This window comes from Rhea pennata, chromosome 4, assembly GCF_028389875.1.
Source record: "Rhea pennata isolate bPtePen1 chromosome 4, bPtePen1.pri, whole genome shotgun sequence".
In the NCBI taxonomy this organism is placed as follows: domain Eukaryota; kingdom Metazoa; phylum Chordata; class Aves; order Rheiformes; family Rheidae; genus Rhea; species Rhea pennata.
The window spans coordinates 30,483,794-30,499,077 of NC_084666.1; the positions used below are offsets into that span (position 1 = coordinate 30,483,794).

The following is a 15,284-nucleotide window of genomic DNA, read 5'->3' on the forward strand; positions in this document are numbered from 1 at the left end:
GAGAACGTGAGCGCAGCCTGCTGGCATTTTCTACCAGTGCTGATATTGAGAAGCTTTTCCTCTGAGAATGGTAATACCTTAAAGTGCCCTCAAGAAAACATATGGGAGGACTTCAGTGAGAGAGGTGACTAGAAGTTGATAATCTGTACAAATCCTATTTGTTATGCTAAATTTGCATTGTTGTTGTTGCCAGAGCGGCTTGAAAAGGACAGTGGGATATTGTTTTTATATAAGGACAGCTATCTTTTCAGTGTGTAAGGCTAGATCTTGCTGTCACCTCTTCAGTCCTTTTGATGTTTGGCAGGACATGGCCCTAAATTAGAACTTCATACAGGTTTAGAGTCTGTAGATAGAACAACAGTAACCACAGGCAGGACATACTTTCTGAATCGAGTGATTTCTTAAGTGACTTATACCTTAGCAAAGCGTGAAACCCACAAACCTACATATTAAGCCATCAGTCTTGCCCTCAGTTTTAACAAAGACTGGAAGTACAGTCCTGACTCTGCATCCCAAGAAAATCTGTCCTTGGCACTTTTGCGGTATCAAAAAGGAGAAAAAGAGACATAGCAAAATGAAATTTAATTTCTAAACAGGAGAACAAAAAGTTTCACCAAGTGCTGTTTTGAAAGTGCTATTATCATCTCACATTGCCAATGCAGCTGCAAATCAAAGCTCAACTCGATCATCTTTCAAGAAAGTCAGCTCAGCCAATGGGCTGTAATCTCCAGCAGTTATTCACTGCAAATAATGGACTTTCTATGCTCATTCTTTTGTTTTATAAAAATGAAGAGGCAGATAAGAGGGTGCTTAATAGTTTCATTATAACACAAATAATATTAAGTGGGGGGGGGGGAAACTGAAACAGTAATACACATTAGCAAAAGACCTTTAAGATGTCAATCTTTAAAACAAACTTCTATATGTTTCTGTACATCAGAGTTTAAGTATCGCAAGACAAAACTGTAAGTTCTTGGTATGTTAGAGAAACAATGAAGACAGTATTGTTTTGCTTGAGGAAAAGCTTTGTAAAAGTAGCTACACAAAACTGAATGCATCCCACAAAAAGGACAAGGAGTCAGCAGTTTCTTCAAGGTATTATTGCAAATTAGCCTGCACTGCAACAGCGGCTTGTATATTTTTTCTTCCCTTCATAGTCAGCCTGTGTCTAACTTCAAGCCAAACTGTTCTGAAAAAACATATAGGACTTGGCTATGAGGAGGAGTACAGATGTACCCACACATATGCAGAATTTCCTATCTCTTCTCCACTAGGAGAGCTGGCTGGCTTCAGCAGGATAAACTGGCTACAGTTTCTTCACTGCTGTAGACTAGGCTCGTAGCTATGGATAGTTATATGCATGAAAATACAGTTCATTTGTTTTTTTAACTACAGGGAAAGTACAATGTTGCTAACACATGATTTGCGTTATAAAAATACTTGGAAGAGTCACACTAAACCAGAAACCTGGAACAAATGTAAAACTGCAAGAGTGCTTCATAGTTACGTGTTCTTGTTTGGTATCGATGCCACTGAATGATCAGCTTGAAACCTCAGGTGCCTACCTTCGTAAAGCTGAGCATACTGCGGGAATCCTGCGGCCCGCAGCCAGTCACAAGCTTCCTTGGCCTCGATTTCTGGAAGAGAACAGAAACAAGGCACCACAGGTTAGTGAACAGCAAAGCAAGAACTTCCTTCCTACCACTTCTTTTGGTCTTGTTAACAAATGAGCAGAGAAATATTCAGCTACTTCCAGATGAAACATAGGTTTGCTGTTCCCAGCTTGCTTTTCTTTTCTCTAGCAAATGTTATCTAGATTCTGAAATGCCACCGATGATTTAGCAAATGCTCATCATTTTAATAGCTAGAGAAACAGACACAGGTGAAGACTGCAGGGCTTATGGATCATTCTGTACAAGTTTTGTTAACACTAGAGAAACCAATGCTACAACCAGCGTGAGCAGCGTTTGGTGTATCATGCAATCCTCTTGGGACATCTATTTTATCTTGTCAGAAATTCCTAGTAGAGCTTATAAAACCGTGTGTTTTAACTTCTTGTAGACAGTACCAATAGACCCAAGCCTAAGAACAACTGACACACTGTATTGCAGCTCACTCAAGGATATATTTAGTACCCAGGGAGAACTGAGTTACACTAGAGGTCTTCAAGGCATTTATGGGTTACTTGGTGTATTACAGGAAATTCAGCTAGCTAACCTTCTCTCACACTGCCCAAAAGAATGTGCCACAAAATGTAATAATTCACATATATCTACATGACACTAAAAGAAAGGTAACATTCTGAACATGGTTTATATTAGCTTGTGAATAAACTACACATAAATTGTTACCTAACACAAGCAAACAAAAAAAAAAATCTCATTAGGTTGCAAACTAGAAAAATGTAAAAGATATTTAGAGTATTCTCTAAACGTTCAGGAAACTGACTGGGACAATTTTCCTCATTCAAGAAAGTACAACTGCGAATAATTTAGCACCCTACTTAGATCAAACAGACAGTGAGCAATCAGAAACTCTTAAGTTCATCTGGCTTTGATTATATTCACTCTTCTTGATGGACCAGAAAAGAAAAGCTTAATTATGTACAACTGAGTAGACAATTTTGCCACCTACTCAGACAGGATACTATTGCTGCTTGCTGCAGAAACTATATGCAATGAGTTTAACAATTGCTCAGAATACAACCTACTACATATAGGGAAGTAAAGAGTCAATTGAACATAAGTAAAATATCTCAGGATTTTGGCACATGTTATGAAATATTCCCAGCAAGGTAAAGGTACACAATTAAAATCAGATTAAACAGCAAACATCTTTCAAGGTCTCCAAAATGACAGCAGTTCTCCCCTAATTTTCCAATTAGCTACAACAGGGTTAGAACATTTGTGCTTTGCTAAGATACATATCCAAATCAAGGGGTTAAGGTGAGCCGAAGCACAACATTCCAGATAAACAGCTCGAAACCCACTCTCGCTGCAGTCAAGACAAGCAGGCATTTGTGCAACTTGTGTTTGCTTCAGCTCTAGGTTATGGGACCACATGAGAGCAAGCACGTACAGGCATATTTGCTTAGCTACTCATTAAGAAAAAGCATTCTTCAATTCCAGTTGCAAGGAATTGTAAAGTTATGCTTAAAATTGAATTTTAAATTTGGTAATTTTGGTAGTATATAGAAATGATAATGAAGAAGGTAAAAGAGAAACATAAAATACAATTAAACATAAAGTTGTACTACTAACATCAAGAACAAATAACAGAATATTACTATGAAATGAAAACATTATACTAAAAAAAAAATCCTGCAATTAATTTTTAAGGGTGCTTATGATAAAATTTTACTGTACTTTACAGGTTATGTCCTGTGGAGGTCACTGGATTGAACAAGAGTTCTACCTGACTGCAAACTGAGGAAATGATTCCCAATAACCAGTATGTATTTACTGAAATATGCAGCTAGATGCTCATAGTGCAATTGAAAGAAGTGTCAGATTCCTACCTACCACATGGCTCTTAAGTGGCTTTAAATATTTGTCCACAGGTCCCTTACTGAGCACCCCAGGTGTATGACCTGTAAAATGTTTCCAGAGCTATAAAATTATAAATATACATTTACTGGACTTTTTTTTTTAAAGGTTCTCAATAGAAACTTTGGGTATCTTTTCTGAAAATACATGTGAAAGTTATGTGAGGGTCTTATTTTATGGGCACCCAGATAGCCTTTGGGATTTCTGAAACATATTTGCCTTTCACAATACCTTTGAGAATCCCACAAGAAACCAGCTAGATCTTTAGACAGGAAACATCTAAGCTATTCCTTGCTGGCTACAAGAGTTGCAAAGCGTACTAAAACACCAATGCACTTGCTACTCAGTTAGGTTCTGCAATGCCCAGGGTTGGCTATAAGACAGCACCAAACAGTATTAACTCGCTTACAGACAACACTGTTCCTCAATTTCCACCTCTAACGCTTTGGGAAACCCAGAGCTGTGGTCTCTGGCTCCTGGGGCAAGTGCTCAGGGGGTCTGGGAAGTTGTCCCGAAGCAGCAGCTCTGCGTCACCTCCTTCCACACCAAGCGTCTGTGAGAAGGGGACGTGGCAGCAGTGTGGGAGACTGCGAAGCTCTGTAGCTCACAGAGCCTTGGCAGCAGTCTGTGCTTAACAGACTGCACAGCAACCCCAGCACACAGGACAAGCTTCATGAAATACGAGATTTAGACTTAAACAGCTGAAAGCTTGGGACAAGTAAAAAGTTCACTCTCACAAGTTAATTGGAATCTGCCTTTGAGAAAAAACTAAATCAGTTAAAACTAGGCAAATCATTTAAGCCACCCTGGGAGAGAAAGCTCATTCCCACACTTCCCAAATATCAGTTTTTCTTCCAGCTCGGAAGCATCAGCCCTCCAACTCTCAGTTTCCCAGCATCTTTGGTTTCATATGCAGGTGGACATTGGCAGTATGTGCATGTCCCCACCATCTGAATCAATGGCATCTGGGATAACGAGAGAGAAAAGTAATAGGAAGGACAGGGCTTCCAAAATCTTATTTCTCCGCTACTGTATTGACAAAGTTTTAGAGGAGACAGGACACCTGGAACTGTACATTCAGTCTCCATGGATCTGGCTTACAGGTTACCACCCACGCTATGAATTTGTTTCCGAGCATTGCATGGATTTGGTCAGGGCTATCGGTGGGTGGAGAAGGTCACTGGCAAAGGACTTCTAAGCTACTTTCCAACCTGCTTTATGGAAGCCTTCTGAAGCCCTAGTACATCTGCCATGATTTGCAAATCTGTTTCCCCAGCATATGCACGTTTCATCCAAAGATCCCGCAGCTAAGCTGATGCAACTTGCTGCTGCCAAGGGGTTGGTCTCACTCCCTCCTCTTTGCTCCTGCCAATTCCTTTTCAAAGCTAGTCAGGACAATAGACTCAAATGCTAGTGTCAGTTAATTTTTTTACAATAAACTTCACTACATATTCCAGGCAAAAATGTATGTGCAACTTTACAGATGTAAGTCCTGTGCTGCTTCCCATCCTCCAGCCGCAGATTCTTATATGAAAGAACTTCTGGTAAGAAAGAAATTACACTATTTTCAAATGCCCTGATACACAAGAAATTCTCTTAGAAAGTAAAACAAAGCAAAACCAAAAAAGGAGTACAATGAAGTCTTTATTCTTTGGTGTTGTATAAGCAAACAGCAGGCAAGTGTGTTAAAGAGGAAACAGGAAATTTTTATTGGAAACAGCTTTATTTGTTAGCCCGTTTCACAAAGCAGGCCTACATGTTTAAATGAAGGGTAGGAGTTCCTTTTGTGTAAGGTTGGGAACCATTAGTCCTTATTTACCTACTTCCTGGGGGGTTAGGATGACCCACATATTCTCCAGGTTAGTTAGTGAAAACGGGAACTCCTAGCTACCTTCTTTTTCCTTAACTTCAGCTAATCTCGGTTCCTGAAACTGGAAGCTTACTGTTTTAAAACTTCATAGCAAAAATACCTCAATTCACACTTTGGTCAATCCTGCAACCACAGATGAGAAAATTCAAGATACCTACAGTCTTTGGTTGGATGGTACCTTACTATAAAACAAAAACCTGCACATTTTGATGTTGCATTAATGTCCTTTCAGGGAAAAACAAAACAAAACAAAACAAAAATCTATAGCAGTCAGCTTCTGTTTGCAGCAGAAATAAGAAGATGTATTTAAAAGTTTTTATTTGGTTTTGTTTCATTCTTTTGCTTTTTGCTTCCATGAAATAATAAAGTAACGTAAAACTATAGTACAGGCGCTTTCAGAGTCCTCAGAACAAGGCACAAACCAGATGCACCTTCATGCAGTCAGGCATTGGTTTCATTTTCACCTAAGCACTAAACATAATATGAACAGTTCTTCTAGGAGATGGTTTCCTCTCGACTCAATTCAGACATGTCTATGTCCATATTAACACCTTCATGCATCGGTTCTACTCATCTCACCTTTTGGCTGTGTTAAGGCAGCAGATTTTAAAAATCTGCAATGAGACTGTTCAAATCAATGCTGTTAAAAAAAAAATCAGATTTCAACAAAAATGGGCTTCACTGCTGAAGGTCCCATTCCAATGCCCTAAGAACTGAGTTCGCTTTTTTCTTTGTTTTCTTTTTTGACTAGATTTTCATTTTAATTGACATTCACTGTCTGCCTTTTTCAGAAAGTGAAAAAAATTGTAAAAATAAAAAATGAACACAAAAACAAATTTCTAGATTAGATTGCAGGAAAGACTCCCTCCTACGCAATATACAGAATCTTTCTGATATACAGAATGCTAAGGATGAATCCACTTGCTCCTTACACACATACACTTTCATTAATCACCTGCTTGTTTTCTAATGTACTAATGGAGTACAAAAAGGATTCTTCCCCATCCAGGATCAATGCTTGTGTTTAACAGCTGGAAAGGGGCTTCTATGCTCAGAAAAAGGGCTTGTACGCTCAGAAGCTTGTCCTCTTGCTCCATCTGTATCACAAGTTACTTGCCCCTACACATAATGCCCCTCTGAAATTTTTGGTGCTTTGCAAAAGTCTATGGTCAATTCTAAAACACTGTCCTGAGCTGCTAAGGAGCTTGAGGTCATTCTGGATTATATTTTTTAACGCTAGCTGCGCCTCAGAGCTCAGAGAGCTTCGTGGGACAGGATTCCTCTGCCTGAGCACCAGCCGTTGTTCTTCCATGTGCTTGAATTACATCCCTGGCACGTGAATTGTGGTCCCAACGCTAATTCTGATCAAACTATTCCTTCCACTCAGTCTTTATATACATGGACACAGATGGGAAATCTGAGACAAACCTGGAGCAAAACGTACTATGTGGCAGCTCCGCACAAAAGAGCTGCCATACACTGAAAATGGTAACTCAGAGCTTGGTAGTGCTGCACACCTTTCAAGAAACCCGTACTTAGCAAGTGCTAAAGAGAGCAAAAACGTAAGTAATGAAAAACAGCATTTTATAAAGACAATGACCTTAAAACAAACACTGAAACTTGGTCAATCTGTCAATAAACATTCAACCAACACAAGCCAGGTTAAGTCTGAAAATGTCTTTAAACGCTCTTGTCAAGCTCCTAATGCATTCGCAATCTCTTCTTATTCTAACAGAATAATCTACTTTCATAACACCATTCTAAAATATTATTAAGCTGACTTTATTGCATTAACTCAACTAAGGATTCATTTCTGGAAGTACCAGTGAGACAAGGAGAGATAACAGGCATGGATTTTGCACTGATGAAGTACTTGCAAGGTTTTGAAATGAAAGTTAAGCATCTTTCCATAAGATGTTTTTTCCTGTGACCTTTAAAGTGCAATTTAAATTTTGTAACAGTGGCCTTTTTTGACATACTCCTGTATTTCACCGTTTTCATTCTACCTTCCGCAGTCAAATGCCGTGAGCTCCGATCTCCACTTAACTTTGCATGTCTCAATAGTCAATTCAAGCAAATATGGAAGCATGCACAGCTTTAAAAATATTTCTTACCAGAAAGTTTCCCAGAAAAAAAAGTTATTGAAAGAAACCATGAATGGCACCAAATATATACGCTGCTTTCTAGTCATAAAACCCTAGAAAGAGGTAATGGTGGGGAATGTTACTGAAATATCTCCTAACTATGTGATGATGACTAAAGAAACACTCTCCTTGTGTTACTGCTGGCTTTGGGTTAAACATGGGAAGGGATTTTTCAAGTTAGGGAGCCTTGTAGCAAAACAGTAACTATGTTGCTGATGTTATGTATAAACCACAGGACACTGGGAGAAGAAACTGAGAATGTTTGGAATTTGTGTGGGAACAGATGAAGAAAAAAATAAGGAAACAGATGTTTAAAATGATATATTGATATTTTCTCTGAAAAAAAAAATCAGGAAGCCTGAACCCCATTTTTCAGTAGAGCCTTTGGAAAAAGCAAATTGCTTACTTCCATCAGTGGAAGTAAGCCACTACATTTGCTTGAAGCTTTAAGTTTGTTTATTCCTTTATTGATGAAAGCTAAATTAAAAAGCACAAACAAGTATACGATTGGTTTCCAAAATATGTGTGTGTTGGCTGTATCCCCACCAACTGTACCAGGTTATATAATAGCTTTTATTGCATATCAATCCTCCTGGCTAGCACAGGAAACACAATACTGCTTCTGTGAATCAAAATCTAATTAACTTGAATGTCCTTTTCATAGTACTCAGCATATCAAAATTGCTCCAAAAGCTTTTCAGCTCAAAACCTAACAAGAGAAACAGCATTTGAGCAAAATGTATTTAAAGTTTAGGGACTGAGCCAACGTTTGCTGAAGTCAATGGGAGCCTCCACAAACTTGCAAGGAATGAAGCTCTTCAGGAAACAGATCCACAGGTCTCCTCTTCGGGAGGAAAAGTGACTAGTTCCATAGTTCTCATTATTTTTGTATAAAAAATTGTTTAAAATCAGAAATTTGCTTTCTCTCTTAACGGTCCAACATCCCAAGCACAGGGACTCCTCCACATGAAAGGAGGCGCATGGCCCGGGAAGGGTGACGGCAGGAGAGCAGAGGAGAGTGCAGAGCTGCTGGCTGCTGCCACGAGTGCCCGGCCAGGGCTGGGAAAAAGTCCTCACCTCTGCCAGGAGGAACTGGAGCAACTGGGAGGAACCAGAGCAACTGTTATGCTCAGAAAAGCATGAAAATCAGCGCCGCTTCTGGATTTAAAGCAGGCATACAGGAATAAAAGTTACTCTCTGTGTCTCTGTCAAGAACTTTCCCTGTTCACTCGAAAGGGATCGCAATTACTATTTACCTATCTACATGCTATTAAGGATGCTCCCACCTGGTGTTGTCCAAAGCTAGCTGCATTACTTTGCAGTTTCCTAACAGCACGAACTTTTTTAAAGCTAGTTAACCCTCTGATACTTGAGAAGAGATGGAAAATACCTCTGCTGGTATTCAGAAGAGTACTGATCCCCATGAAATATTTCTGCGTATGAAGGCTGAACACAAAGTCTGTAAGTGTGAATCTGTTATGAGCTTAACTTTCAATTCAAATATTGAAGTTTTGAGGACACTAAAGAAACATCACAAGTCACCGGGTAAGCCGGGATTGTACACTGTAAACCAGGATCATTATTTATTCCTAAATCATTTTTGCATTTTCAGCACAGAGAATAAGAAAGCAAATTAATGTAATCTAAATTAAAACCTGATTTTGTTTAAACAAAAAAAATAGAGCTTCACATGGCAGTTTTCCTGCTAAAGAAAAATTCTTTTTATACATTCAGGATGGTCTTGCCTCATTGATTTTTAAGAAGGTTCAGAGATGAAGAGGAACAAGATGTCAAGTGACTTAAAGAAAAAGAAAGAAAGAAAGAAAAAAAAACTCTAAGAAATAATTGGACATGTGGGTTATTTATCTGGCCTGATTAACACAGGGTGGTCTCAGAGGAGGATTATTTGGGGCAGAGAAAGCAGTTAGTCAAATCCTCTGAAGGAGGTCATGTTGACAGATTCCAGAGTGAGAAACGAATCCTCCTCCAAAGATTTGGAAACAGAAGATGACTTTAACCTTCTCTTCTCTCAGAAATTACTTGGTTAGAATGACCTTTGAACATTTACCAAAGGGCAAACGTTAACCATTGCTGCTCCCAAACCCAGCATTAGCCACCGCCAACTGTACCCTATCTGCAAGCTGGTAAACTTGCATGGCGTAGGGAAAAGCAAGTAGGTCCAGCATGACAAGTACTTCCTCTCAAAGCATCCAAGGTCTGGGCTGCTTATTCAGATCTAGGAAATCATAGTTAACGGCATAAGAGCTGATCTGGTTCATACAGAGGTTCATCCAAAATAATTTTATACAGACAGCTACTTCTTCTAGCTTGTTCAGCCTTGACCTCAAAACCACCAGCACGTGTAAGCATTGCATGGCAGGAGGACTACCTGCTTGTTCGTGACCCAGTCCCCAAACTGTGCCCTGTGCAGGTGGTACAACACCAGCCACCAGAGGTCAGAAACATAATTGCAATCAGTGGAACAGATCAGCAGAGCTTATGGTTTCCCAATCCCCAGCTGAAAGCCTATTTCCCTAAACCGATAGGATATTTTTAACGGCAGCTCTCTTGCTGTGAGATGGCAAGGCAAGTTCAACTGAAGTAAGGAACATAATGTGACATTCAGGATGAAAGTCACACATACAGCTTCAGTTTTTAAATGAATCTTGCAATGCAAAGCACTTATTACCTGCATTCTGTCCCTTGGCTAGTATTTATTTCATGACTTCCCTATGTGTATTTCTTCAAATTTCTTCTGATGAGAGCTGTTTAAGAAAGCAGGGAGACTGTGGAAAGCCTGAAGATGGGAAGTTAAAAATGTTACGAAGCTTTATGGGGAGAAGCTTCTTGTGCCTTAGCATGCACAGGAAAGCTTAGTATGAGCAACACATACTGACAGAGAGGTGGTCAGTAAAGCATCCAAATCTATGGATCCACAAGGACACAGGATGGACCTCCCCAAAATGCAAGAACGTAGGAGGTATGTATTTTTTCTTTTTTAAAATATGGGTCTTCAGTAAATGGCAGGAATAAGTTCAGAGAGGACAAACTGTGTCCACAAAAGTTGGAGCAATCTCTTTTATACATCTCAGGAAGTACAATGAAGACCATTTTAATGGAGAGTTTTAGATATACTTAAATATGCCTAATATTTAAATATGCCTAAAAATGAATCTAAGGAATTCTGCACCACTTTGCACTTATAGAAAAAAGATTTCCCCCATCAGCAATAAGTGAGCCATTGTATTTTGCCTTTATTGAAAGAGAGACTGGTTAATATTTTTTTCTAATCCTGTCTCATCTAGCACAGTCATTCTCAGGAGAAACAAATACCTGACAGTATTTGAAAGACTATTCCTCCTAACAAATAACAGTGCTTAGCACTGCTCTCCTAAAGACACTGAAGTGCTTCAGAAAAGTGTGTAGTATTACCTGCAACTTTCAGATAATGAAGCTGAGACAGAATTACAGCATTTCACTAATGCTAGTTATTTCAATAGTATACTGTACTAATAGACCTACTGATTTCAAGGGGATGCTGTGCAGAATAAGGTGTTACTCTGTATCAGCAAGTATGGCAGAATAAGTTTCCAGTGAGCAGAACAAGAATGCTCCAGTCAAAAGTCTGGTCCTGTGCCTCTTTCATAAGATCTGCTCATCACTGAGGTAACACAGAGTGTGGTTCCTTAGAACAGCAGAAAAAGAAGAAAAAAACAGAGCTAAAAAAAACCAAAGGTAACAATTTGGACACAAAGTTTTTTTTTTTTTTTTTTTTTTAAACAGAAGCAAGGTATTCATTGATGGAAGAAAGAATAAGTTAAAGGTTATATTCATTTTCCTCCCCTCCTCCTAACTAACTCCACTAATTCACTGACTCCACAGTGAAGACAACAACCACCTTCATATTTCTCCCTGTTCTCAGGCTCAGGAGTCAAAAAACAAGACAAGCTGGACATCCTGTACCAGTTAAAATTACTTACAGTATGGGGACCGGTAAGAATACACCTGTAGTTGCTGAAATCACCAGATTTTCTAGGCATCAACGGTCACTTTATAGCTAGGAGGACATAGTGTTCAGTTGCCCTGCACGGGCAGTCGCACTTTGCAGATTCTGTCACACCTGAAGCTTACATACTTGAGCACTGCCATACATTTAAAACAAAGGATGAGTGCTTAAAGGCTGCAGTAATCAGCCTGCAAAGCAGATACCCGATACAGATACATAATAAGAGTTATACAAGACTTCATTTCTCTCCTTAGCGGAGATCAAACTGGTAAGTTTTTGTGAACTGTAGATCACTTCATTGCTGTATTCCTATAATATGCACAGGAAGGAAGGGGAAACATCTGAAGTTATTTTTATTCCCCCCAAGTCTTCTGGCTATACTGTATGAATGCTAGGGTGGGTCTGGCATTGTCTGAAACGTGTCAGGGTCCTTTTGCATAGCCTCATTTCCTTCTTCCTGTTGCTAGGAAGGATAGTTAGGCATGAAAAGTGCTTGTTTACAGTACAGGACCATCCTGTTAAGCACATGAGTTCTCTTCCTCCATCTCCTTTTAACTGGCCACGGGTGCAGTGCTGTTTACATTGAAGCCAATAGCAAAATTCCAGTCAGAAGAAAATTGGAAGCTTAGTCTGAAGAAATTCAAACATAACATACTGTGGTATTCTGACCAGAAAAAGAAAAAAAGTCCCCCCCCAAAAGAAAAAACACCCCAAACCCCACCTTATCATGCAACCTGCATCTCTAAATATTTGCAGAACTCAAACTCGCAGGCCTCAAACAAACCATTGCCTGGAATGTAATGAATTAGAAGAACCAGAGAAGTAAAAAACCAAATCACCTCTCTTCTCCTTCTTTTGGGAATCCTGATATAAACATACACATTCTGGATTAGTACGTAAGGACAACCTTCCTCTCACCCTCCAGAGGCAAAGCACATAGGGAACTTTGGAGTTTCCACAACCAGCATCAATCTTGCTTTGTTTCTGGTCCAGCAAAGGCAACTACACTACTGGCTGGGAAGACCCTGCCTTGAGAATTAAAAATCCTAGATTCAAGCTATACAGCTGAGATTTAAAAACAAAATAAAAACATAAAAAGATACCTTCTTGCTTTTAATTACTTCTTTAGAAAAAAAAAGAAATTTAGTGATAGTTCTATATAGTTTAAAAATAATTTGTATTTCCCACTGATTAAAAAAAAATCGATTAACAAACCAATTTCTTTTAAAAGATGACAAAGAGATCAGGAAGTCCTTCAGTCTACAAAAGGCAGCTGATCTCCAAATGCTTTGATTTGAACCTGTAGATAACTGTTTTGGCAGGACTGTTTTTATCTACATCTTCTTTTGCACAGACTATATCCATAACCCTTAATCAGGATCTCACAGACAAACTGAAACCGTAATCTGACCCCATTTGTTAAAGAGACATCAATCCCATTTCCTGGCCACCTCCGCCTCTCTCTCTCTTCCCCCCCCCCTTTTTTTTTCCTCTCTTCTCTCCTCTCCACCCCCGCTCCCCTTTCTTTTTGCTTCTACCGGAGATGCAGATCAAGCTACGTACAGGATACCATTAAGGCTACCTGAAAGAGCAGATGGCACCAGTGAAACTATCAGAGGTGCCTAATACCAGCTCCTCATGCCGCCCACCAGCAACAGCCCGGCTGGCAGACAGATGCTGATCGCTCAGACACCGACCTGCGGATAGATTTATAGTCAGCAGCTCTCCTATTACCTTCCCTGAAGTTCACTGCAAACAGCATTAAACCATAACCTGACCCAGAGAACTGTCACCGCTTCGGTGCTGGGAATTTCTTCATGCGGACAGGGGCAATTCAAATAAGTTACTTAAATAAATAAATAAATAAATTACCCCCCCCTCTAATTGATGGCTAAGATAAAATTACACGCCGTCGTCCCTTCATTCACATGTTTTGAGAAGTATGACGCATCAGGTGGAACCTTCTGACCTAGTTGCATACATAGTTTAAACGCAGGAATGCCCTAAATACCTAAAGTTTTCCAAAGAGAGCAGAGTTAAAAAAAAAAAAAAAAAAAAAAAAAGATCGTCGCACTAACAGTACCCTTGACTAGAAGCAGGGCTCATTAGCCCGCCGGCAACACCCGCCGCTCAACAGCTTCACAGTTTGGGTGGAAATAAGCCATCGGTGGCTGTTTGCAGAGGGAGGCGGGCGCCGGGGGAGGCGAAGCCGCCCCACGGGGCGCTGGCGCCGGGCTCGTCGCCGCGGCTGCCGAAGACACCCCGCGTCTCCCGCCGCGCAGGCACCCGAGGAAGCGCGCAGCGCGCTCCCAGCCGCAGCTCGGGGATGCTCCGGGCTCCCCGCCCGCCCGCGCTCCGCACCGCGCTCCGCACCGCACCGCGCTCCGCACCGCGCCGCTGGAGTAACCACAACCCCCCTCCAAGCCCCTCCGCTCAGCGCCGGGCACCCGCGGAGCCTGCGCCCCCGGGCGCGCAGCAGCTTACGTGTGAGGATCATGTTCTCCGCCGGCCGCGGGGGCTGCCGAGCTGCCTGCGCGGAGCGCAGGAGCCGCGCTGCCGCCCGGCCCCGCAGCCGCCCCCGCCCCCTCGGCGCGGCCCGCCCTGCGCCGTGCCGCGCCGGGCCGCACCGTGCCGAGCCGAGCCGAGCCGTGCCGAGGCGCACGCCCCGCCGAGGAGGGCGGGCGACGCCCGCGCTCAGCCGCCCGCTGCCACCTGCGGAGGCGCCAGCGCCCGCCCCGGCCTGGGGACAGAAGCCGCCAGGCACCTGGGGGCCCCGGGGCAGCTCTTGTGAGAGCGACTTTCGCAGAGAGAAGGTAACTCGGTCAGAATCAGGCTGGCGGCTTGTGTCCCCTTTATTCACGTGTGGTGTTTAATGGCAATCAGCTCCTGTGGTGACCTTTTAATAAAAGTGACTTTTAGGTGAATGTGATCTTTATAGAAAGCTTTTTAAAAAGCAGTGCTTTTTCCAGGAGACGTACGTAGGAGTGCTGTTCGAGAAGGTGACACAGCTCCTTCCTCTGCTGTTGGCAGGGGCTGGGACTGCACAGCTGCCTGCTAGCTACAGCCGGGCCCGTGCAGCCCAGCCGGGAGCTCGCGCAGCGCCCTGGCGTGGGCCAAGCCATGGGGATGCCGTGGGGACCGCACAGACGTGCCCTGGGGGCTGCTGTGGGGATGGCGCGTGGGGCGACGAGCCTTCAGCCTGCTGCCTGCCTGGCAGGATGGCTGGGGGGCGCGAACGTGTCCCTCCCCAGCCAGCGTGCCGAAGAGCAACATCAAAAAGAAGAGCAACATCGAAAGCATCAGCGCACCGCCAAGGGCTCCGCTCGCAACCGGAGCAAAACTGGCAACCGTTCTCCCCCCTGCGGGACCCCAGCGTTGCCACGTCCACAGCTCTTGGACAGCCAAGCAAAGCCTTGCCCCATAGCTCTGTGCCTGGGAGTCACCCCCTAAGCCATCTTCTCCCCCGTGTATTTTCCGATAATTGTTCAAGCGCTTATTTCTCGGTAGACCCTCATATTCAGGGCTTTAAAATGGCACAAAGCGTGCACAGCTACTTTTGAGCAATTGCCAAGCTATCAGCATGGAAAAGAGTACTGTGAAATTTTGAAAATGTCTGGATACCATCATGGATTATGATTGGGTCGTTTTCTTCTAAGCCAACATCATATTTTATACTCACTTTTGTTATTTTAAGTTTCAGTTGTTGTTTCTGCACTATG

General features: G+C 42.1%; 1 protein-coding gene across 5 annotated transcripts in view; it reads right to left on the reverse strand.

The window, feature by feature from the left end:
• DLC1 (DLC1 Rho GTPase activating protein) overlaps positions 1 to 15,284 on the reverse strand; it is a 231,300-nt gene that overhangs the window by 24,005 nt on the left and 192,011 nt on the right. For 4 of the 5 annotated variants that reach the window (XM_062575624.1, XM_062575625.1, XM_062575623.1 and 1 more), the window contains one exon: positions 1,566 to 1,637. In XM_062575624.1, the coding sequence (XP_062431608.1) occupies positions 1,566 to 1,637 (72 nt within the window). Of the gene's footprint in view, positions 1 to 1,565; positions 1,638 to 14,049; positions 14,139 to 15,284 lie in introns of those variants that run through there. The other variant, XM_062575627.1, reaches the window with a different exon arrangement.